A 25,886-nucleotide genomic window follows, 5' to 3' on the forward strand; every position below is an offset into this window, starting at 1 on the left:
CCCTGAAAGAGAAGAAAAAACCCTAAATTCCAATTCTAATAACAATTACAATACTTAGTATCCAACCGAGTCGTATTTATATTGCCAAACAAAGCGTGTCATATTTATTTATTATTTTAGTTTAATAATAATAATAATAATATAATATAGTTCTAATATTTAATAAAAATATATTTCTAATAATGAATTTCCTTTTCAGGACCTTTCCATTCGAAAGTCAATTTTTTTTTTGTTCTTAAATTGTTTTTATTTGTGAAAAATGGATGACCAGTTAAATTGTTTTTGTCGGTTGTTGACTTTCTCTTTTTACATTCATTTGTATTAGTATTAAATTATTTTTTTATTATTAGGTTATGTTAATTAAATATAAATATGATAATATAATAAACATATAAAATAGTTATAATTCAAAATTAGAAAAGTATAATTAACAAAAACTATTTTAATGAGAGAGTATATGTTTATTACAATTTTTGTTTCCTTAACTTCAAATTATACTAATTTTTAAAAGAAAAAATTAATTAAAATATAATAATTAAACAAATTATTTTATTTAATCAAAAAAATTAAAATGAGTTAAAATCCTTAAGAATGTGCATGCCCGTTCTTTTAATTTTATAAAAATCAAATCATCAATATAATTCATAAATACCAATTCAACATACAAATACAATTTTTTTACATGGTAAAAAAATTATTTTTGTTGCAGTAATCCGATACTCCCTCCCTCCTTCTATTATTAAGGGTCTTTTAGGTAACACGCATCTTAAAAATTATTACTTGTAACGCGTTAAGACTAAAGATTTTTGTACTTTATTAATTCACCGTATATCTACAACTACTTAAATAAATAATGAAACATTAAAAAGTAATTTAATATTGTACCCATAAAAAAGTAATTTTAATATTTTATTAATATTTAAAATGATAAATAATATAAGATATTTAAATATTAAATATGAGAAGTGATATTACTAGATTAAAGTTTTGAATTCAAACTTAAAAGTGTTGATTAATTATAAGTAAAATTTATTATAATAAATTTTAAAAATCTTGCGGAACTATTTTCCATAATCTCATTATAAATAACATTTTTTTCAAGGTACCACTAACACAATTGAGCTATTATTCCTCACAATTCTTCTCTGGCTCACAAACAGCAATGTGTTGTTGATGTTTGTCAATCTACCTTTTTTTAATTATTGTTTTTATTTGCACCTTTGAATTTCCCTTGAAATTGAAAATTTTAAAGCATATCTAGAAAAAATTATCGATTTTTCAAGTGGCACCACTACTATTCATCAACTCGTTAATTCTTAGTTTGAATTTCACCCCATTTGTTTCCTTAACTTTAACTCATTGCTTTAACTCACATATTGAAAACATTAAAAAACAATCTCTTCCACATAGAATTTACATCACATAGTACTTTTAACATATTTTAATTTTGAACATTTTTTTACATAGGTGCTGTGCTCATATTCGAGCCATTGTTGAACACTAATTTAACTTGAACTTGTGGCAACATTTCTATGATGTATTCTCCTTTTCCTGCCACAAACACTGTTATTAGGCTTCGGATTAGCTTCTCCAGCTTCCAAAGGAAAATTCAATATAGCTTTCTGACCTCTCATCCTGAAAGCTGCACAATCATAAGCCTTAGCAGCATCAATCTCACTGTTAAATGTTCCTAACCAAACTCTGCTTCCTTTCCTTGTTGAATCGCGAATCTCGGCAGCAAATTTACCCCATGGTCTTCTCCTCACTCCCCTGTAATGCCTCTCTCCATAACATGTTTGTAACTCCTTCTTCTCCAACACCATTGGTTCAGCTGAATTTGATATGTTCTTTGTTTCTTCTAAGGAACTCTCTGCATTAGAGTTTTGTACCTCAGAATTGAAGTCAACAACAACTTGTGTATCAGCTTCAAAACCAAAGCTTTCAAGAAAACTATAGAAGCTGTTTTGTTCTGAAAAATATGGATCCAAATCAATTTCTGATGAGGGGTATTCAAGTTTGACAGAATTGAGATTGGTGAAAAATGACTCTGATATATTATCCTCTAACAGGTGTTGGCTCAATAGTTTCAAACTTGAAGTTTCTTTTGATGTTGTCATATTTATGTTTTTTTTTATGGAGAGAATAGGACTTAGGAGGTTGAATTTGAGATGAAAAACAAGCATGATAAACCAAGATATATATTAGAATTGATGATGTTGGTGTTGCTAATCTAGCTGATGAAGTGGACCCTTACACGTTTTTCACTCTATCTTATCCAAATTACATGGTTGCATATTTCGATGTCCTACATTGAAGCAACATAGCCATTAATTAGACTCTCAACTTGGTCCTTGGTATTTAGCAATACAAATGTAACCAAGACTTGTGATTACATACAAAGAGGGGTTTCAAAAGGTTGTTTTTGGTTGTATCCAGCTGATGAATCTACATTGCATTGCAATTTGCAAGTTAGACAAGGTTGTTGTTTTAAGTATGGTACATTTGGGACCCTCATATCTTCAACTTGCGCCAATACATTTAAGGAAATTTGTCACGATCGTCTGGATGCATAATTCATACTCTTGCCAAGTGGTTTAGCCAATACCAGCAAAGGAGAAAACAGAAAACAAGTTGTAGGTTTTTTTCCTTCAAATATTAAAAATACAGTGCTCCTTGGTTTTCCTTCTCTACCATCTCCTCTTCCGTACTACAATAATAACTAATTTGACAATTTCCAATCATTTGTAATTATAATTTTTAATATAGTTACGATAAAAATCAAATATTTTTAATAATTTGACGACTAAGATTGACCAACACTGTAAAAAACTTTTACACTATCAGTGTATACAAATTAAATTCATTCATCATTACCATAAATATGAAGTAAAAAATATTAACATAGAAGTGATGTAAATAATATTAACTAGATAGTACAATTAAAAAATAATAATATAGTATTTATTGAGTGACCTATTTTAAACTATAACTATAATAATATGACCTATTAAAAATAATAATGTTAATTCTAGAACAAAGTTTTTGATAAATAGATGACTCATGGTAAGACGAAGGAAGTATGTTACTCTATTTATATGGTATCTATTTATATGGTATTTATATAGTGGCCTATTTTGATTGTAGTTCTCCCATGCAAATTGTGGGGATTTTATTGGTAGACCATGTCATACGTTGCCACAAATTGTATATATAATTAAGCAATAAAAAAATATGATAATGTGCAGCCATATATCATGCCCCTATGTAAATCAACAATATTCAAATTTTCACAATAAAAAAAAAAAATAACATGAAGCATCAGTCACTATATAAGGTTAATCAATGCGCATATTAAACCTAGATAGAGGTAATATTCTTCGTATTTGTATCTTCGATGATCATTTTATCAACTCTTTGTTGGTCAGAGGCAACAAAACTTGGTTGATTTGTCGATTCAAGAAGTCTCGCCCACATCCTACCTGTCAGCTCAACTGTATTTGGTCTCTCTGTTACACGCTGCAACAAGATGTTCTATGATCAGCTGATATACTACAAAATGTTATGGATAAAAACATGCAAAAAAATAAACTAGGAGAAACGCAAAGTAGAATATGATCTCCAAATATTTAAATTGTCAATAACAGTATCACATTTAAATTTTAGAGGGGAAGAAAGTACCAAGGTTGTCCAACACATAAAGTCGTACAAAGTTCATATAAACGGTTAATTATAGCATTTATCGATGAACTTTTCCACTGTAGATACACAGTTTTAACAAGAAAAGAAGTATGCAGCATGTAATAACAACTTGATAACCAATATCATAGGGTGATTGAATTGGAGTTCAAAAAAGCTTTTAACTTTTCATGTAAGGGTTACATCAGATGAAGTGGATTGAGGTAAACCTATTTTGAGAGTTCAAATTCAAGAAATTTTACCATTTTCCAGGAAACATTCATTTTTTATCATAGAACTTCACGATTTTATGGCTGCCTGGCTAGCAATCTTCCCTTATCCTAGTTAGACAAGTTAGTTCTTTAAGAAAGTTTCTTCAAAAGATTCATCTATATTTTCCTTCATGCATGCAAAAAAGTAATAAGAAAAAATTGCTTGGGTGGAAGATTGCCAAATCAAAGAAAAACATAGCAGAAGGGTGTTAGGGAAGAAACCTAGTAGGTATTAGGAAAGATTCACACCAACCAAGAGGAATAAAAATAAAAATTACTCCTAGCCTAATAAGGCTTATCATTTGGAATAGTTTGCTTTTTAAATGATACGTATTAATCATTAATGCAGATCAGGATGCCATGCAAAGCATTCAATTTTAAATTGGTTAACATTATATTAAAATGTGTTCAGAAAAAAAAATTATAGAGGTTGTTTGAACTAGACTTTCCAGAGCATAATTTTTAGTCAGGAAAGTAATTTACGTGAACATAATCATGAGTTATTTTTTCGTAAAAAAAGAATATTATTGAGTCAATGAAAAAGACCACTTACAGCGATTGGGAGATAAGCATGTCTACTGTTCACAGGGCCGACTGTGAAGCCAGAATATCCTGCCATAGCTCCATGAACAGCACTATGAGCAAGAAGAGTGCAGTAAACGTTGTCCGAGGCATTACTTGGAATTGCTCGAATCATGTATGTTGGATCTATGGAAGCAACGCAAATAAATTTTTTATAATAAAAATAAAAACAATAAATTTCTTGATTTCAGTAGAGAAGAAAACTGAAAAGAATCTAAAAGAATTACTTAACAAATGTACCCATATTACATTAAAAGTTAACTTGGATGAAAATAAATCATAAACAAATAGAATAATTTTAATTTAAAATTTCAAGCTTAACTGTTTCTTGGAATTAGTAAAACAAAAGCAGAAAATAATTTGAAACTAACATTGTCTCGCGTTTCAGTTCAACCGTGTAGAAATTTGACATGAGTAACATGCTGCCTACACTATTAATTGATTTTAAAAAGAAGAGAAGAACTACTCTAATTGATTTCAAATTTTACACACATATATTATCTAGTTATGAGGTGGCTTTTAGGATGCACAACCATTTATTAATGTTAAGTCCTTTAATTTTATGACAATCACCCCCCCAGCCCTCTCTCTCTAGTTAGAAGGACGCAGAGAGAAAGAGAAACATGCTGCCTCCAGGTTTCTCTCTGACTTGCACTTGTGCCTCTGCTCAGATTCATCCCCTTCCACCGATGTCACCAACCACCTCCGTTTCATTGAGGACCTCTACGTGAGACACTGAGAGATTGTCTTGTTTCAAGCACAAAGCTCCCCAAGGAAACCATCTGTCTTCTCAGAACATAACTTTATACACCTTTTCTCCCTCTAATTAATATTAATTAGAAACAAGTTATAGTATATTTCCTTTCCATCTGATTCAGTGAAATGTTAAATTAACTATAATAAGATTTTTAACTGGACCGTACATTTTCGTGAGAACTCTTTTATAAAGATAAAGCTATTGTTAGTGAAAAGCAACATTCCTTCAGGTAACCTAGCACAATTGAAATAAATACAAAAGTACTCGACACATTCATGAACACACCTATATATTTCATATTTACAGCAATCTTTCGAATCTTCGTGAAATGATCCTGTAACAAGTAGGATGTATATTAAGGAAAAAAAATTAACCTAAAGGATGACAAAAAAACATGCTTACAACTTCTAGAGAAATGAAAAGAAATGTTCATCAAAACGAGAAGACTGTTGCATTTGTTTGTACCAAATAGCGCTCAGTCAAGGTCAGCTCCGAAGTCTATACTCCTATCATACACATTCATCGTTCTTCTATTTAAGAGTACAGTTATTGACTGTCATTTCATTTTGATGAGGAAGAACAAATCAGAAAACTGAACAAGACTAATGAGTAAGAATAGGGGTTGAGATAGTTGTTACTCCACATCAATAAATTTCCCATCTCAAAGCAATCTCACACAAGTTTTATGAGTAAAAATTATGTAAGAAAAAAAAGACAAGAAAATTAAAAAAGCCTATAATCAATATTTAACATTATAGAACTGATCTATCAGTAAGTCGACTGATATTGGCATAAAGCTGGTTCTAAAAAGAATTGCCCGAATTAAAAGTTGTCCATGAGATGGAAAGATAATACATCATACCTTGATCTTATTAGATAACCACGGACCAACATCAAGAAGTAGCTTGTTCCCTGATGCATCCTTCTCTTCTAATGTATGCACTTCTGCAGCAACATATTCCTGACCTGCTCCTTCTGCTACCACAATAACTAAATGTCCATTTTCTTTTAACCTCTGATCAATAAACTCAAAAAGCCCACCTCTTCCTTCCAAATAAAAGGGAGACTCTGGAATCAAGCAGCAATCCTGTTACAACCCCTGCTATTAGTAGGCATTCCTTTTCTCTCTTGAGAAAAATCAATAAAAGACGTACAAAGGGTGTCAAACTCGACCCCAAAAGTTAGCTCAAGATATGAAGATTGCGCAATAACAGAGATCTAGGGTGTGAACAAATGCATGTGGAATAGCAGAGGTATTGACCCAATAATGCATCTAAGATAGGCTCTGATTCTATCTAAGAATTTGGAATTAGAGTCTAACTCAACCCAAAAGCTAGCTATCTTAATAGGTGGGGAATGCCCAAATCTTTTAAGAACTTTGGTCGTATCTCTAGTCGATGTGAGATTTCAACTGTGTCGTGCAAAGTAATTTTTATTTCTTTTGCAAATTAGTGGGACTGTGGGACAAAGGTTGATTACCTTGGTAACAAGTTAGACATGATTAACATCTAAGATCCAAGTTGAAGGGAAGTTTGAGTGTTAAGTGTATTATGAATTTATTAATGTAGAGAGGATATTTATGTCCTTCCCACTATACTGCACAACAATGTATGTACTGTCAGCCTAATTTACTAAATATAAACACAAAGACCTGTACCCCCGTTGAGCACAATTTTCCCAAATATCTCTCTGTTAGTCATAAAGCTTATGATCCATCAGATTTATTCATGATATGACCAGAAAAATATATAAGATGAACTACAAATTTCAGACTACCAAAAGAATCAGTTCACCGAACACCCATGAATATGAAAACACCTAATAAATTATGTGATCCATTGAACCCTTACCACATCTCGACTTGCCAAAGTTGCATGCATAGCAATGAAACCTGCAGATGGAAGCTTGTAAAGTAGTTTTCTGAAATGAGAAATAGGATGCTTAAAGATCTAATATCAATATTTCTCCCATTCTATGTCATTTCAATGAAAATATTATTGGGAAAAAATAGATAGTAAAAAAACGGAAAAGCACAAAATGAGTAATTTGTTTAGCATTGTTTACCACTGTATCTGCCCATTAGCTTAACAATTCCGATTCCATTTTCAACACTATTAACCTCCACATGTGCAGCGTTAATGGCTCTCTGGGCTTCTTCCACCGCGGTATCAAATCCAAAAGATTTGTCTATCACCTAGAGGCAAACATGCAAAATATCACAAAACGTTGTTAACATGTCCATGTTTTATTTATATTTATAAATTCATCTATATTAATACTATGTTATACACAGACATAATATTTGACAAAAAATGTTAAGGATACATGTCTATCACGCACACACTGCAAACTAATAATAAACAATAAATACACCAAAATGGTTCTTTGACATCAAAATTTAATATCAACACAACTCTTCAACGTCATTTTTTACATCATATTAATTATTCAAAAAGACATCTGACATTTAGGAGTATTTGGAGTAAAATCTTTTTTACTGGTATTTTGGAAGACCAAAATAAGTATTAATTCAAGTGTTAATAAATATCTATATCTATGACAATCTCTTACTAATTTGATGATATTTTTAGCTAACTAGGTCTAGAAGGGTAGGAGAATAACGATTGAAGTTTTGGCCATTTAACTGAAGAGGCTCTCATAAGTTTTGTAAAAACAATAATAGACATGTTTAGCTTGAAAAAAAGTTTCCTATTTTAACTATCAATTAAAAAATACCAATTTGTTTTTACCTTATTTCTTGTTTTCAAATCTTTGAAAATAGATATATAGTGAAAATAACATTATGGTATTTTCTCTATTTCTTGTTTAAATCTTCGAAAATAAAAAACAAAATAAAAACACGATAGCACAGTTTTAGTGGAAGTTACATACATTACTTTTATTTGAAACATTTGTCAACCTTTTTGTCCCATTTCCAGTGCATTAAATATTGGCTATCCTTAGTCTTGTATAACAGTCGTTTTTCCTTGATAAGGGGAAGGGGAAAGCGTCTAGCTCCAATCTGTCTTTGGGAGAATGAAGAATTCTTTTGGTTACCACACTTGTCCTGGTTGACATGTTTATTAGATTTTAATTTCACTATTGGTTTTTTATAGTTGCTCGGTTATTTACACGTTGGATCCACAAAAGCTGATTTTTTGAATTGATGACGTTACAATCAGGTCAGTGTTGGGTTTTGTGAACCCCTGTGGTTTAAAGTGGCGAAAACTTGAAGAATTTCAACCCTGGTCTGTTTGCAATATTTAGAATGTCTTAGTTGTAGGAAAAACTTGGATATGTATTTCTAAAGAATATTTTATGTCTTCCTTTATGTTACATGTTCGAAAGATTTGCTAGGTTGGATGCACTCTTATATGCTATTCATTGCCCTGAATTTTGGGTTGTGAGTTGTGAAATATTCGATCAATTAGATGATTTCAAAGACTCTGGACAACACCTATGAGCATAAAATGCAAAGCAACTCTTACCACCATCTTTTGCAGCCAAAAATAAGAAGAAAGTTCAAATTGATATCTTCCCAAAATATTTACATTGTTCTAAGAGAATGAAAAGATAAATTTTAGCTTGCCAAAACAGCACCAAAATCATCACACATATTAACAATTCATACTCTAAAAATACAGCAAAATTTGTTCGACATGAACATTTGTTTTCCCCCCCAGAAAAATGATGCCAAGAAAGAAAAAAAAAAACTAATTAAAAAAGGAAGAATATGTAATTAGTGATTTAAAATTTCTATGTATGCACCAGTTTAGAACAGATTATGGCTAAGAAACTTACAGCAATATCATTATCAATTGTCTTTGGAACCCCAGCCACAGCCACTTGAAGACAACGTTTTTCAACTTCCTTCATTAGAGGATGCTTAAATTACATTATTCCATAACAAAACTACATAATAGACTTGTTGAAGACAATAAATTTCACATGAGGAATTGATACCTCATAAATGAGTGCAGCTCCTTTTTGGGTACCATCACCTCCAATAATATATACCTATCACGCACAAGTCAATTTTCCCCTTGGTTTATGTCCATAATCTATAAAGCACCTAAAGCTACAGAATTTTAAAAATAACAATTAACCACCTGATTTATTCCTCGGTCCTCAATGTTATCTACTATCTTATGGGTATCATGTCCTCCGCGAGACGTACGAAGAAAGGTTCCCCCAAGTTTATGGATATCACTGACCAACTTGGGTGTCAATCTCAGGGTATTTTTTGAATAAAACCCTTTATATCCTTCCTGAATGAGTTTCAGGAGCAACATGGTGAACAATAAGAATTCAAGAAATAATCGTAAAAGAAATTGAGAAACAGCACTCACAGATTGGTAAAAATGTTTAAAACCCTAAATATGCCAAGATAGTCTTTTGGTTGTTTGGATATGAGTTGAGTCATATTAATGAGTGTTATCAAGCTATAATATGTTTATGCTTTATATCAAACATAGCCTTTTCTTCTCAATGTATCCGTCATAAACACTCCTTTCACAAAGATATGTATTAATATCAATTAAATAACCTATAGTTTTCTAAAGTTTTTTTAGCAAAAATCATGTTATACTAGTTGTTAAGATCCCACATTGATTAGAGATATGACTAAAGTAGTCCTTACAAGGCTTGGACAATCCTCAACCCTTAAGCTAGCTTTTGGTATTGATTAAGGCTCAACCAAAATTCTAAAATGGTATCAGTGTCAATTCTAGATCTATTATTCAACTCATTGTCCACACTCTAGATGACCAATCTTGGGCGTGAAGGGGTGGTTGAGATCATGTAGAACCGAGATATAGCTAAAGTAGTCCTTAGAACTTAACTCTCGGGCAATACTCACCCCTTAAGTTAGTTATTATGGTTGAGTTAAGCTTAACCCAAATTCTAAAACTAGTTAACAATGTTTTGTGGCTTCCCTTCTATACTACTATCATTGTTGTGAATTTGGTTTTTCATGCATTCCTTCCCATTTTCTTGGTTATTTTGCTTAGGAGGATTTCCTATCCTCGTTTCTTTATAAATTTTCCAGTTCACGTTAAAAAGATTAAAATAACATATAACTATTCAACAAACAACAAATAAGTCAAATTTATATTATTATTTTTCAAATTTTATCAAAAACTTTTAATAATTTAAACAAATAGTATGCAATAATTCTTCAATCAACAAAAGTAAGGAAGGAGTATTATATTTTAACAGATAGCAGGAAATTTGTAATTTCACAAAACTCACCTCAATCCCAAGTATATCTTTAACACCATACATGTTGTTTAAGCCACACACAATTTCCCTAATCACTGTATTAATTCCTGGGCATAATCCTCCACAAGTCACTATGCAAGCACGTACCTCTTCTGGCTTGAAGTAAACCTAATATTAGAAGGTGTTATCAGCTTCTAAAGATTACAAATGGACCCAAAAAATTCCGTGTTTTATACCTTTTCTCGAGGCCCAGCACGGCGAAAATGAACACCTCTACGACTATCTTTCTGAACAACAATCTGGACATGAAACATTGTAAGATAAAAGAGAGACATAAATCATTCAGAAAAGAAAATAATTCACAAACAAAGGACAATATTGGGTCACTCACAGTTTGGGCAACAACATCTTCTGGATTCACAAAAGTATTCCTGCAAGTATAAAACAATTTAAATAAAAGTGTTCATAAAACTTAATAGCATAAAACAAAAAGTTTGGGAACCAGAAGAAACCCATTAATATAAACTTCAAAGTTATAGTGCAAAATCACCGACAATTTTAAAACAAATTGCAAAGAAGTAGATTTACTTGACAATTGAATAAGCTTGGCTCTTTTGCAATGGGCTTGGATACGACTGAAAAAGAAGGATTAAAGCAACATTATCAGAAACCAACAATATGGGATTTTTAATTTTCCATCTAATGTCTTATTTATAGGACAAGAGGGAGTATTATAGCTCTAAATGATCACAATGTACTTATGCTACAGTCACAGTAATCCAACAAATACCTCATCTTAATGACTTGAAAATGCATTTTTTATACTATACTAGTTTGATATGATATGAAGCCTAGCAACTAGTTCAGATAATCACTATGATTATTACTACCTCTATAACTTTTTATAAGCACCAATCACTATGAATTTAATGTGTCTATTTTATTAGGTATTAATGTTCTTAAAATAACGTGATAAATTGATAGTATTTGAAAAAATTTAATGAGCACCCAATTATTGATAGTATTGATAAGGGGTTTATAATTAGAAACAGCGAGGGAAAAGTACCGGCAAATCGGGAAGGAAATTGGTAAGGTGAGGAACGTCTTCGAGGACAAAACCGTCATTGTCAAAAGTTTGATTCGAAAGCCGAGCAGGTGGGAGATTATTTTGGCGGGAAATGGATGGTAGGTTCCGGAGAAAGAGTCCGCAGTGAGAACGGCGGAATCGCAGCAGTTGTACATAGTTTGGATGGAAAGTAAGTTGATCGGAAAAGGAGGAAGTAGAGGAAAGAGAAAATGGAGGATGGGTTTTAGAGAGAGAAGAAGCGGAGAGATCCATTTTCCCTTTTTGATTCCTTTAGTTTGGGAGCTGAATCTCTCTCTCTCTCTTGCGACTACATAAATAGAAATCAATTATTCAGTGCATTATTATTACTATTATTTGTTCATTTAACTGTGCAACTTATGCATAAAATAAAGTACAGCGAGACTTTGTTTGCTGTGCCGTTTGGATCTATTATGAATTCAAAAATTCATTTGACACAAAAATTAAAATACTCACGCCTTGGATCACATTTTATAGAAAAATTAATGTCATATAAATTAACGTGATTTATATTGAATTGATTTTTGATTATTTAAATTATAATTATCAAATTTTTATTGATATTATTATTATTATAAAATTGTATTAAAATAATAAATTTGAAACAAAATATAATATTTAATATATTAAAAATTAACATTATGAAATAATATAATAAACAAATTATTAAATTAAATAAATTATTAATAACAATAATACTAACAAATAATAAATTAATGTAATATCTAATGCTAATAAAAAATAAACAAATATTAAAATGAATAATGATATTGTATTTGTGTTTTATTTTGTAAGTTTTGTGTTTCAATAACATTATTCTATTAAAATTGAAATATATGCATTACATATCGATTTTGAAATTGAATTTGAATTTCATTCGATCTGTGCAGTTTTTATAAAATAATATTCAAACACATTAAATAATATTCGGTTTTGTGCGCTTTTCAATTTTTTTTAATCGATTTGGATATAAACATCCATAGCCATAACATTAAAGTTTTGAAAGTCTATTTGGTTTGAGATAGATGAAGAGATGGGAAGGGAATAATTTAAATAAAACTTGTTTGGTTCAGTTTTTAAAAAAACATGTTTGATTCAATTTTAAAAAGAAAAGATAATAAAATCCCTCAAAAAATGCATTTTGTTCTCCTTCCAATGGAGGGGAGGAGGATGAGGATCATCACAATATCAAAATAATGTGGAGATCTTGACCATTGAAAAACATAGTTTTTTCATAATTTGAGAAAAATGGAGAAAGTTTAACTATAATCGAAAGATTTAAAACATCAAAGAGCATGAGAGGATCATTTCTTGAGGAGAGGAGGAGAGTCAATACAACTTAAAAATTATTTTAAATCACTCTTTTACCTTCACCTCTCTTTTGAACTAAATATATCTTTATTTTTTCTTTGTAGTCTTTTTTTTCCTCTCTATTAAAATATCTCTATTCCTATTATCTAAACCAAAGAGACTCTTAAAGTGAGTTTTATTGTTTATTGTGGTTCTACTCGGTTTGAAAAAATAACCTATGTAGTTGTATGTAGAAGATGTCGGATTTAAATAAATAAATAAAATGAATTGTTTGATTTTAAAAATGATTAGTCCATAACATTTAATTAAAGTTGCACATTCAATCACATGAAAAGAGAATTACATAAATTAAAATATGAGAACTGCTATGCACATAATTTCTTTAAAAAAATATCATTTCGTTTGTCTTTGAGCATCATGCTAAGTAAAGCATAGTATTAATCATGGTTTGTCTTTGAGCATCTTGCTATTTAATGCATAGTATTAATCATAGTATTTCGAGGAAAAGGGAGGAGAGAGTTTTGAGGACAAATGAAAAAGTAAAGGGAATGGGAAAGGTAAGTAGTCTCTATAAGATTTATTATTTCTTCATTGGACTAAACCCCTCCAATATGAACTTAAAAATGCATTGAAGGATGGCTTTGAATAAATTTTCAAATTCATTACTTCACTTTATAATACTCTTAATTAAAAAAAAAAATATTACCCAAAGATATTTTCATCTCATTTTCTTCAAAAAGAATAAAAAAATGTGAAAGATTCCTTTGTCTTTCCATTTCTCCCATAAGTCCTCCACTCCTTACCGCTCTTAACTCCCAAACAGAGCCTAAAGCTTTAGAATAAATGACAATACAATCAACAGCATTGCACTTTTTTTTTTAATAAAAATGAAGCACGAAAAGAGAATGGTGTTAAATCCATGCTCCTACAATAAGGGCTGAAAGATATTACAAACGGTTTCAGAGAGAAACTCTCACTACAAAGCACAGCTCAATTGCCCCTCTTGAAAAATGCATTGATCAGCATACCCTTAAAAACCTTAGATACACTTATATCTACCAGATGCACAAAGATAAACATAGATGTTCATATTTACCATAGTAATTTTGTTTTACTCCCTTGTAAGAAGCATCATTCATCTGAGCTGTATTCACTAGATTCTGGCAATAAGGGTACAGCAGCACAGCAGAATGACTCCTTATCCTTAAGGAGTAGACAACTGCCATCAGAATTCCACTTAAGGTCTGTTATCGAAAATTTTGGCAGAGGAACATGAACACAAAAGGCACCAGACGGGGTCCACATGTATAAGTGTGTGCTTCCCGTGCAAAAAACAAGGCGAGTGCATGTCGGGTCCCAAGCTGCCACTCTGATAGGGTCCTTCTGCACTAAGATTGCAGCAAGCTCAAGATGTCGAAGATTCCATACCCAAAGTACTGTAGGCATACTATCATTGCGAGTACATATGTATTGGCTATCATTGCTCCATGACAACATGCCTGCAAGAAAAATTTGTTTGGTCAATTGGTCCAAAAGAGTCGTCATGCAAAGCTAGCAACAGAAGGCAATGAGCAAATTATATCTATGAAGTACTGACACTGACTCCTGTAATGATTTGAGAAAATTAATTAATTGAACGTAATCATGTGTCAGTATCAGACACCGAATACGCCTTCAATTAGAAGTGTTGGGGCTAAGATCCAAAGGCAACTAGATGAATTATAATGACAATTCATCAAAGTGATATTGCATAAACCAAGGTATCATCAATAAAGAATATGATTAACTGAAGAGTCAATCCAAAGAAAATAATAACTTGCAATTGCAACGTAGAAAGAATGTACGGATAGAGATTCTGATGTTTAAAAGCCCAGGGAAAATGTCAAAATTAGAACCCGGCAGTGAATTACATATCATAATAGATGGCACTGCCTTTAGAGTTGAGACCATGTTAGGTCCACAAGGTGGAAAAGAGGGAAGAAAGAACCAGATGTTATATTAACAATACCATTGGAGATTATAAGGTATCCACTAAAACATGAAAGGTAACATATTCATATTACCGGTTACTTGAATTAAATCATTTGCATTCAGATCTGCTCTGGTCCTAAGGAAAGGAATGACTACTTCATGCTACTATATTTGTCCATTTTGTCATGGCTCTATTTTGTGCTATAATATATATGCAACCCAAAAATCAAATAGACCAGAAAACAATATCCGCATCAAATAATACAATTTCTTCCTATTTACCGTGCAAATAATGGATTTAAGAACCCTGGTTTTTGCTTTCATGTCGTCATTACATTATGTAACAAGGAAAGACATGATTTGAAGGATTCAAAAATTAAAGGAAGCCCAGCTTACCAATTCCTTGTTTGGGGTTAGGTTTCTCAGCAGGAGGCTTCTGGAATGGTAAATTGATTGGAACTTCTGTAACCTCATACCTGACTCTAAAGGGTCGTTCTGGAGAGTCTGGTTAGAAAAAAAAAAAAAAAAGTAATAAGAAGCAGTGTAATTGCCAAAAAGAAGTGTTGGTTCCAACAGCAATTATGCTTACTTACCATCATTTCCTTGAGAAAAATCGTCGCTCAAACATAGTTCAGACATATCAAGTTGCAGAGGTTCATCTACTTCCTGCAATTTCAAGGACATGGTAAATAAAGTTTTCATAAACTGCAACACCATCAACAATAAAAGTGTCAGAAAGGAATACTTTGAAAACAGCAGCATAACAAGGGCCGCGGACTGTATATGGGTGCATAAACTCTGCAAATGTCTTCCAAGTTAAATGATTTAGGACCCGCAGCATCTGGTCATAACTACCCACTGCCAGAAACTGACCACAAGGAGACCACGACACACTTTTAACTCCTAATCCGCTTTCATATGCTTGATACTTGAAAAGACACCTTCCGTCTGGAGAATAGATTAGAACCTAAGTATCAAACAAAAATGACCGAGTTTTTAGGAAATATAAATATAGCACAACTTGCTAACAATAAGTTTATTTTGGTGGAATATTCTGAATCACATTTTTTTTACTAAATCTCGCATGTTAAGAGGGCTAGGAAAGAAAAATTGAAAGACGGTTGTTACCTTGTAATCAAGCGGTGAATCCCATATCACTATAGCACTATCGTCAGGTGACCATTCGATATCAGCCAAATCTAGAGTGTCAACAGCAAAAATGCCCATTATTTCCCATGTGTGACAAGATAACAGATTTATATAGTCCTTGCAATCACGCCTTGTGCAAATCGCAGCAAATTTTCCATCTTTTGTGAAGGAAACCCCCTTGGAAGCATGCTTTGGCAACTGCACATGCACACAAGCTGTGTTTACCAACGACCAAACTGTTAAACGCAACTGAAAATCTGATGTGGTGAGTATGTGACGGCTATCCGGGCTCCACCTAGCATATGCAATACCGGCAGGAGTAATAAGAAGCAGTGTAATTGCCAAAAAGAAGTGTTGGTTCCAACAGCAATTATGCTTACTTACCATCATTTCCTTGAGAAAAATCGTCGCTCAAACATAGTTCAGACATATCAAGTTGCAGAGGTTCATCTACTTCCTGCAATTTCAAGGACATGGTAAATAAAGTTTTCATAAACTGCAACACCATCAACAATAAAAGTGTCAGAAAGGAATACTTTGAAAACAGCAGCATAACAAGGGCCGCGGACTGTATATGGGTGCATAAACTCTGCAAATGTCTTCCAAGTTAAATGATTTAGGACCCGCAGCATCTGGTCATAACTACCCACTGCCAGAAACTGACCACAAGGAGACCACGACACACTTTTAACTCCTAATCCGCTTTCATATGCTTGATACTTGAAAAGACACCTTCCGTCTGGAGAATAGATTAGAACCTAAGTATCAAACAAAAATGACCGAGTTTTTAGGAAATATAAATATAGCACAACTTGCTAACAATAAGTTTATTTTGGTGGAATATTCTGAATCACATTTTTTTTACTAAATCTCGCATGTTAAGAGGGCTAGGAAAGAAAAATTGAAAGACGGTTGTTACCTTGTAATCAAGCGGTGAATCCCATATCACTATAGCACTATCGTCAGGTGACCATTCGATATCAGCCAAATCTAGAGTGTCAACAGCAAAAATGCCCATTATTTCCCATGTGTGACAAGATAACAGATTTATATAGTCCTTGCAATCACGCCTTGTGCAAATCGCAGCAAATTTTCCATCTTTTGTGAAGGAAACCCCCTTGGAAGCATGCTTTGGCAACTGCACATGCACACAAGCTGTGTTTACCAACGACCAAACTGTTAAACGCAACTGAAAATCTGATGTGGTGAGTATGTGACGGCTATCCGGGCTCCACCTAGCATATGCAATACCGGCAGGACCTTCGTCTATCTTGCACGTCCACTCTGGCTGGGTCAGTGACCATGCCTGTATCATCGGCTTTTTGTAGAGGCCACAAAGAATGTACTCAGAATCAAGGGCCCATTCAATATAGCTAATCTTGTCCAAGCATGAAAACAATTGAACAACCTACATAAGCCAGAAAGATTCAAAACCACAAACTATAAGCAGATATTTGGAATCACTAAGTTGGAATATGTGCACAATACCAAAGTATATATAATTCACATAAAGCAGGTTAAAACCTAGAGACTATAATTCCAACTTCCGAATACATTCCTGTAATCTTTAATGGGAAGTGATCAGGTCATGAAAAAGCTCCATAGACACCCACAAATACAATATATGTTGGAACATAGAGAGCAAAAGAGAAACATTGAAGAATTAGAGTAATAAGTAACAATCGAAGTGATTTATAACTAACTGATTGGTTCACAGTTTTGGAACTCTGAAAATTTTATCACGCATAAACTGAAAGGGAAAATGACATACTATATGTTATAAGTTGGCATTTAAATTTCAACTATCACTTTTTAATTTTACTGGCTTTTTATATCACAAAGCTGTGCCCAATATTCAGCCCTGCTGTACATTCATTCCGTGTTGGCTTTCGGATTTGAGGAACACAAATCATCACAATGAAGTGTTGCACAACCTCTGGAAGTATTGCCTCCAATCCATAAATTTTCCATGGGTTTTATAATCTCCATTCCTAAGCCCAAATTTTCTGAGACTCTCTGCACTTAAATTTTCTGTTTACAACATTATACAGCTTAACATCTTACAAGAACTGAAAGTCTTAAAACACAGAGTTCAACTTTAAAAACAGACACTTAACTTAGCAAGTATCTGGTTGAGTTGTCAGTCAAAATTTAAATCTCATTACATATATATAGAAATGGGCTAAGAAACCGTTTAATTTTGCTGCAAATCTAATAATCTAAGAACCATCAAACTTTGCTTCTCTAAATAATTCCCACCAACACCAACATTCTGAAATGACCTAGTGAAAAAAGACAATAAATAATTAAAGCAAAAACACTGAAAGAAAACAAAAATCCAGATCCTTTTAAAACAGAAAGCGCATTTGCAAAGGAAAATGAAAATTGATAAAGTAGTAGTAAATGAATAAAATAAAATAAAGAAGGACCTTAAAAGAAAGGGTGTCACGAATGACGAGGCGGTAATCGACGGCGACGGCTAAGAAGCGAGAATTTGGGGAGAAAGAAGAAGGACCCGTTTGCTTGTAAGATTCAGTGAACTCCATTGAATGGATCAGCAATTGAATTGAAAGTGATTCAACTACTTTCAAGGAAACAAAGGATAATAATAATAATAATAATAATAATAATAATATTATTATTATTATTATTAATAATAATAACCGTCCTTATTCATAAGGATAACGTGGTGGTGTCAGTTGTACTTGTATGGTGCGAGTGTGAATGTGAAAAGATGATGAAGTGTTATCGAATAGATCTGGTAGGAATGGTTATGGAAGTGCCTTTTTGTTTCATTCTTTTCAGACACCATTTTCAAATTCTTCTATTATTATGCTTACAAACAATAGACCGTTAAATTAAATCCTAATTCAATTTTCCATTTTATTAATTCTTTTTTTGGAACAAATTTTATTATCAGGAGGACTACTTGGTTTTATTTTCTATTAAATTTTTGAGCGAGGATAACTCATCTTTTAGTCAAACTTAAATTATTTTTAAAATATTTTATAGTTTATTTAATTTAAAAAAGAAAAATAAATTCTCATTTTCTCCCTCCAAATTCTATCCAAACGTATCTTAAGTTTCATAGTGTGCACGACAGTACCTTCTTATTGAGTTTTTGTTTAGCTCCATTAAAAAACACTAATGTAGCCATTAGGAAACATTTTCCTTATGAGTTGCACGGATTCTATAACTAATTGTGAAACATTTTCACTTCATGTAATTAATATCATCTGTAACTTACAATGAGTTTTTTACGTATTAACTTGTTGGCCTAAAATCTATTATCGTTAGAAGGATGCTGATGTCATTAAAAAATGAGAGAAATATATTCATGAATGTTGTTGAAAATGCCCTAAAAAATCTGTTGGTACTTATGTGTGATTTAAATCATTCGTGGTTCGATTTCCACAAACAACGTCAAAGATCCAATTTTGTATCATCAACGTCATATTTTTAAGATATTGTTTGCTTAGAATCGTATGTGAAATATCACACTTTATTATTTGTAAAAAGAATATTTTTATTAAATAAAAAGGAATACCTTTGATTCTTTTTAAACATCTCATTCACTTCATGTTTGTTAGAGTAATTGCAGGTACTACCACCTTTTAAAGAATAAAATTGTGATCTAACACACTTGATCCATCATTCTCGATGCACTTGCATATCATTTAAAAAGATTTAATTGTCACCTCATGTCACATATTCCGAACATAAAGTGCTCTTTCCTAAGGCAAGAATTCGTCTTCAAAATTATTGCCCATCCTCCTTAGCAATGAGTTGACATCAATAGTTGATGACTGAAGGGACAAACGAAAAGGACATATGATAACAAAGAACCCCAAATCACACACATGAGCTCGAATGCACTCACACACATTGTTAGTACTTGAATCCAAGGAGTAACCAAAGATAAAAATCGATGTCTATATAATATTAATATCGATATATCAAATAACACACTTCTTGTCAGATTTACATATCTTTTTTGTTTTGATATCTTGACAACAGTGGCAAAGTTTGAACAACTTCTTTAGGGACTGCATTTTTTAAATTTAAAGGACAAATTAAAATAAAGTAGTTTATTATATATATTATAAATTTGCAATGTAAACACACACACACATACAAAATTACAAACGCAATTGTAAAAATAGAAAAAATTAGACCGAAAAGTTGTATAAAATTTAAAAGAGACGGAGTTATGAATATAATATATTGCTCTTATTAGTACGTTTGGAGATGAAACAACTCTAAACAAAAAGATAATTAGTTTGGTTGGGTTTTTATTATTTTTGCACAAAATTAAAATCAAATTGATAAATAGTATATTGATTTAGTTTAGTTCAATTAAGTTGACATTAATAAAATTAAGATACTTATTTTAAAAATATAAAATTTTCTTTTTTAAAATAAATTTTGTATACTATTAAAACAATTATGCAAACTTTTTTTAACGATGAGAGTATATAAACTACAATGAAAAAAATAATATGAATAAATAAAAATTCTTAAATAAAACACACATTTAAGATAATAATATTGATATAGTCTAATGATTTTATTCAATGATCGATTTTAAAGAAAGGGAAATCATATCCAAATCAATAAACATTGAATTTATTTGGGTTGGTTCAGTTTAAATTGAACTCGAACGCGAAAAAAAAATCACTTTAATTAATTTTGATTTTTTCTTTTTAATTTATTAAATAATTAATTTGATTTTTATATATATTGACGAAATTCAAAAAACATACAATTAAAATTTAAATTAAAATATTTAATATATTTTTTATAATTATTTTATAAATTATTTTTATGTATAAAAAGTTTGTTGAGGACTTTATAGTTACCATAACTATTCTATATCCTGACCAACGTCCGTCAGGTTGGATGGTCAAAAGCATGTGTTTTATATTTACATGTTTTTTTGTTTTGTTTAGACTATTTGTTAATTCTGTTTTAGATCATGCTTATGGGCCATTTTCTATGCCTTAGCGGTTTTTGGGCTTTGACTGGCAATATATAAAGTCCCGCTACTCATCCGTTTGTGATTTTTTTTTTGTCCTCAAATACATTACCGTAAATTAAGATTTGATAGTGTATTTAACATTTCAGAAAAATAAAATCTAATAAAAAGTAAAAAAAAGATAGATCAAATTCGCTACTAAAAGTATGTGTGGTTTTTACAAATTTAGTAACTTTTCATATGCACACATTTGAATTGATGTTAAGGTGTGGAAAGCATCTCAAAAAATCTGCATTTTGATTTTGTAACTAACATATGAACTCTCACTTCTAAATATCATCTCCAAAGGTTTTTAAACTCAAGAACAGTTATATATATATATAACAATCCATTTTTTACATTACAATATAACTTTCTTAAGGTGCATCATTTTAAATTGTAGAACTCATTTGAATTTCTTTAAGAGTTGTATTATTGCAGTAGAAAGTTGTTAAAGTTAACGTGGGATCAAAGGACCTATAAAAAAAGCAATAAACAACTTTATTTTACCAGAACTCCAATTCAGTTGGACAATTTGAAATTCTATAAGTACATAAAAAAGAGTGAGAAACAATTTTACATATAAATACTTTGAATATAACTTTTTCATGAACAATAATTTAAATTTATTTTAACAATATTTTAGACAATTTATATAACATTATTTTAGAAGAAAAAAAATTATATCAAAAACTATTCCAATATTATTATACTAATCATTAATCAAACAATGCCTCAGAAGTGTACCTACTAATTACTAAACACACCCCAATGCCACCGAAAGCATGTTAGGCAAAATAAATAAATAAACATATTGAAAATTTGGGGTTGGTGGTTTCATATGATATGTTCTTCTAAGGCTAATAAGGGAATTTCCTTTCACATTTCACTCCTTCAATTCAAGCATGTATAGTAACAGTCCAATCCGAAAAGCCAACGGTTGTTTGTTTTTTGTCAATGCAATATACACCCAATCATTTCCTAATGATTTAACCATAAACTATAAAATACAACTACATGTAACCTTTGAACAATTTAATATTTATAAATCAAATAAATAATATATATGTGCCTTAGTCTTAGCTTTGCTTCTATCATCACATTAACACATATTCTTATATACTACATCTTAATTATATGTCTATTTGCCGGCACAACAATTTCCAACCTTGTTGTTGTTAATTTGTTTTTGTATATACCACATAGTTTTTTTTTCTTTCTCTTGCACACCCTTCTCTTGATTTTTCTTCTTGCAAGAAACGTGTTGGCTCATTCATCATGTCCATTTCATAGTTAATGTCTCTTTCTTTTATCATAAGTCAAAGACTAATCAAAGCTTAGTCTCATTCATATAGTTGAATAATTTCAGAGTATTTGAGTATTTTTCTTTGTACTACTATCATATTCTTCTATTGCAGCTAGTAGCATACCCTTTATTTTCACATGTCAAGTCATCATCAGTTGCATATGTTGAAGGATCAAAGTGGAAAATTGTAGTGGTTGAAGAGAAGCTAAGGTCAAACACCTAATATCTGTTTTGAAGATTCTTATTAATTTGATGTTTGTTTAGTTGGTCTCAACTTGCATGCAACAATATCGATTATTTAGTGATGTATGAAAAAAAAAAATGTTTGCTTCAAAAGGAGTTGATGCAAATACTTACTGATTTTGGAGGTGGAATTTTTTTTGGTAAAAGAAAAGTTTGTGAGTTGGGTCCCATGGGATTAGAGGGTATTTACAAATATATTTACATATTACTCATCAATAAAGTCTTCACATTGACAACATGATTTGAACTCAGGTACTTGTAGGATATGAGTTGAATCCTTACCAACTGGATCAACGTAGGTTGATGAAAGTTATTTAGGTGTTTTGACTTAGATGGTGTACTTAGATGATTTTAGTTTGTTTTCTAAATGATAGTTTATGCTTTTTGTATGCTAATTTTCACTTTTTCTGAACAAATTTATATAGGGCTTTCTTTTGTGTGTGATTGTTTTTGATAGATGGCTGGAAACTTCAGATTCATGATGGATCAGAAGGATATTGTTAGATTCTTGACAACAACTATTGATAGTTTCATTCAAGATAGGTTAATCAACAAAGAACAAAGAACACAACATAAAGATCAGTGTGCTGAGAGGTTAGCAGCTGAAGATGGAAATGGCGACAAAGAAACCGAGGTAGAATATTCTGATCAAGCAGTTTTAGCAAACCTAGATTGGGGTATTGAAGCACTTGAAGAAGCTATAAATACTTATAACATGGAAACTAAGCTTGCAAGATTAGATTATGCAGAGAAGATGTTGCAAGTGTGTGCAATGTTGAATCCTAAGCAAAAAACTGCTGGAGTTCCAAACTCATATCTATCAGCTTGGGCACATTTAAATTTATCATACTTATGGAAGTTGAGGAATAACATTCAGAGTTGTGTTTTTCATGCTATTGAGATGTTCATTGTTGATCCTTTTTTCTCTAGGATTGATTTTGCACCTGAGTTATGGAAAAACTTGTTTCTTCCACATATGAGTTCAATTGTAGGGTGGTATTCAGAAGAGAGACATAGGCTTATGATGGAAGTTATACCCGATTCTTCTGATTTGTCTTATACAGCTGATTTTGAACAATTTTTCAATGAGTCTTTGGTTTTTTCTATGAGGCCACATCAACTTGATAAATTGCAAAAATTGGAGCAGCTTTATGGAGAGTCTTTAGACGAAAACACAAGGCTATATGCAAAATATTATAATGATTGTATGAACCCTGATTCAACCTCAAGTAAAAGGGTGGTTCCTATGTTGCCAATTGCTGAGCCTCCAATGACTCCTTTGCATGAGTTGAGCCGGTCTGTTCCAGATTTTGTAAAATTTGGTCCTATTTTGCCTAAGAGTTCTGGATTTTCTATGACAAGAAGATGTAAAGATGTTTTAATTGAAAAAACCAGGTAAGAGTTATGCACTCAAATTTTGAATTTTTTGAATCTGTGTTTGAATGAACTTCGGGATGCTATGCGACGAGACCATATATGCCTGTCCATGTGTCATATGATTCAGTGCCAAAAACTTAGCTCAAGAAAGTTCAACATGCATGTTATTTCACTTGAACCTTCTAATTCTTGTATGCACTTTTTGGATACTGAATTTTCAACAGACAGAATTTAACTTCCAATTCCAACCATTCTAAGGGGGAAAAATCATCCACATGGGGAGCTAAGGTAATAGAAAATTATCTATATGTCTGTTGCTAATAATATAGATTTTGATAAATGGATTTAAAGTAGCATATTCATATAGGCCTTATGATAAATTGCTTTATGCAGGAGAGCATAATTGAAGATAATGAACATGATTCAGACTCTGAGGCTTATGATGCATCTTTGGATTCAGATAAAAACAATATTTTCTCACCTGAACCTTCAAATGTCAAGGATGAGGATGTTGAACCAAAAGTATATCAATCAAACCAGAAGAATCAAATACAATCACCTAGTATCTCTCCTATGGGATCCCCAAGAACTGCTCCAAAATACTCACCTACAAATCCTAATATCCATCATAAAAAAGAATCGAAGTTTTTGCGTTTACTGTCAAGTCGTTTCAGGAACTCGACTGTTTGTGACTCTCAGTCATCATCTCCAGACATAAGCTCTGATCATATTTTAAATGGTGATGAAGAAGTGATGGTATGTTATATAAGATCTACATAAACCCATTATTTATTATTACTTGTAGCTTTTTTATGGTTGCAACTTGCAAGGTGTAGTTTCTATTTTTTTAAGTTCAACAATGTAACAGTTATTTGGGATATAGGTCTTGGAAAATATTAAGGGGAAGAATGATAGTCAAACACCAAGTATGAATCAAGACAATGAGAGTAGTCTGGTGTTGAATGACAGGTAATTACCACTTCTTTTATTTATGCTATAGGCCTATTTGGATTGACTTATTTGAACTTATCTAATGACATAAACACTTGTGAGACTGTTTAGGAGAGCTTAAGAAAACAACTTATGACATGTCTATAAGCTGTTTTTTTAGCTTATTTCCATAAATTCTTCAGGAAAGCTTCTATATAAGCACTTATATGATAAACGTTTAAGCAAAAAACGCATAATTAAGTTGTTTATCCAAATAGTGTCATATTCTAGGATCATCTTTACAGTTGTTATGCTACTATTAGGGCTTGTGACAAGTAAATAATATTTATTATTTCCTTCCTAAGGTTCAACTTTGTTTGCCTTTTGGTTTTGCAGTTCCCATTGTGAAAGTGATGATGGATATCAAAGTTCAACTTCATTTCCAAAATTAGAGAAATTGACAATTGGATCAAAACCACCCAAAGATTTTGTTTGTCCAATCACAGGTCAGATATTTTGTGATCCTGTCACACTTGAAACAGGTCAGACCTATGAAAGAAAAGCAATTCAAGAGTGGCTCGGAACAGGAAACACAACATGCCCGATCACGCGACAACCTTTATCTGCAAACATCTTACCGAAAACAAATTATGTTTTGAAGAGATTGATAACATCATGGAAAGAACAGAATCCTAAACTAGCTCAAGAATTCTCAAATTCTAACACACCAAGGGGTTCTTCATGTTCTCCATCTGCAAAAGACATCGCAATTCTCTCAACTGTACAGAAAACAACTGATTCACCAAGTCAAAAGAACAAAGAAGATTACATTAGACAAAGGAACAACAGGTTTATGCGGGTTGCTGTCAATGCATCTCCAACTAGTGTGTTATCTCAAGCTGCAGTTGAAACAATTATGAATTCCTTGACACCTTACATCACAAGTCTTTGTACATCAGAAAATTTGCAGGAAT

At 31.7% G+C, this 25,886-nt stretch overlaps 4 protein-coding genes across 6 annotated transcripts in view; 1 reads left to right on the forward strand and 3 right to left on the reverse strand.

Moving 5' to 3' along the window:
* Window positions 1-1,376: 1,376 nt before the first annotated feature.
* Window positions 1,377-2,533, reverse strand: LOC101512509 (ethylene-responsive transcription factor ERF106). Its single transcript, XM_004496029.4, has one exon. The coding sequence runs from the start codon at window positions 2,181-2,183 to the stop codon at window positions 1,506-1,508; it is 678 nt and encodes a 225-aa protein (XP_004496086.1). The 5' UTR covers window positions 2,184-2,533; the 3' UTR covers window positions 1,377-1,505.
* Window positions 2,534-3,192: 659 nt separating this feature from the next.
* LOC101512819 (ATP-dependent 6-phosphofructokinase 4, chloroplastic) lies at window positions 3,193-11,913 on the reverse strand. 3 transcript variants are annotated; one of them, XM_004496030.4, is made up of 14 exons: window positions 11,573-11,910; window positions 11,095-11,141; window positions 10,898-10,937; window positions 10,743-10,805; window positions 10,537-10,674; window positions 9,396-9,554; window positions 9,250-9,303; window positions 9,088-9,156; window positions 7,351-7,480; window positions 7,137-7,177; window positions 6,149-6,373; window positions 5,572-5,620; window positions 4,501-4,655; window positions 3,193-3,516 (listed from the first exon to the last, which is right to left on the reverse strand). In XM_004496030.4, exons 1-14 carry the CDS (start codon window positions 11,843-11,845, stop codon window positions 3,358-3,360), a joined length of 1,602 nt encoding a protein of 533 aa, XP_004496087.1. In that variant the 5' UTR covers window positions 11,846-11,910; the 3' UTR covers window positions 3,193-3,357. The 3 variants fall into 3 exon arrangements, with proteins under 3 accessions (XP_004496087.1, XP_004496088.1, XP_012570079.1); XM_012714625.3 differs by lacking the exons at window positions 3,193-3,516; window positions 5,572-5,620 and having other exon boundaries at window positions 4,507-4,655; window positions 11,573-11,913; XM_004496031.4 differs by lacking the exons at window positions 9,088-9,156; window positions 9,250-9,303; window positions 9,396-9,554 and having other exon boundaries at window positions 11,573-11,911.
* A 1,859-nt stretch (window positions 11,914-13,772) lies between these two features.
* On the reverse strand, window positions 13,773-18,697 carry LOC101513364 (uncharacterized). The gene is made up of 6 exons (XM_004496032.4): window positions 18,472-18,697; window positions 16,962-17,450; window positions 16,579-16,800; window positions 16,427-16,499; window positions 15,290-15,397; window positions 13,773-14,421 (listed from the first exon to the last, which is right to left on the reverse strand). Exons 1-6 carry the CDS (start codon window positions 18,586-18,588, stop codon window positions 14,054-14,056), a joined length of 1,377 nt encoding a protein of 458 aa, XP_004496089.1. The 5' UTR covers window positions 18,589-18,697; the 3' UTR covers window positions 13,773-14,053.
* Window positions 18,698-22,194: 3,497 nt separating this feature from the next.
* LOC101513682 (putative E3 ubiquitin-protein ligase LIN) overlaps window positions 22,195-25,886 on the forward strand; it is a 9,260-nt gene continuing 5,568 nt past the window's right edge. Inside the window, exons 1-6 of the mRNA XM_073367617.1 lie at window positions 22,195-22,572; window positions 23,063-24,000; window positions 24,207-24,270; window positions 24,376-24,738; window positions 24,866-24,951; window positions 25,309-25,879. Of these exons, the coding sequence (XP_073223718.1) occupies window positions 23,063-24,000; window positions 24,207-24,270; window positions 24,376-24,738; window positions 24,866-24,951; window positions 25,309-25,879 (2,022 nt within the window). The 5' untranslated portion in view covers window positions 22,195-22,572. The remainder of the gene's footprint in view (window positions 22,573-23,062; window positions 24,001-24,206; window positions 24,271-24,375; window positions 24,739-24,865; window positions 24,952-25,308; window positions 25,880-25,886) is intronic.

The sequence above is a fragment of the Cicer arietinum genome, chromosome 4, assembly GCF_000331145.2.
Source record: "Cicer arietinum cultivar CDC Frontier isolate Library 1 chromosome 4, Cicar.CDCFrontier_v2.0, whole genome shotgun sequence".
NCBI lineage: Eukaryota > Viridiplantae > Streptophyta > Magnoliopsida > Fabales > Fabaceae > Cicer > Cicer arietinum.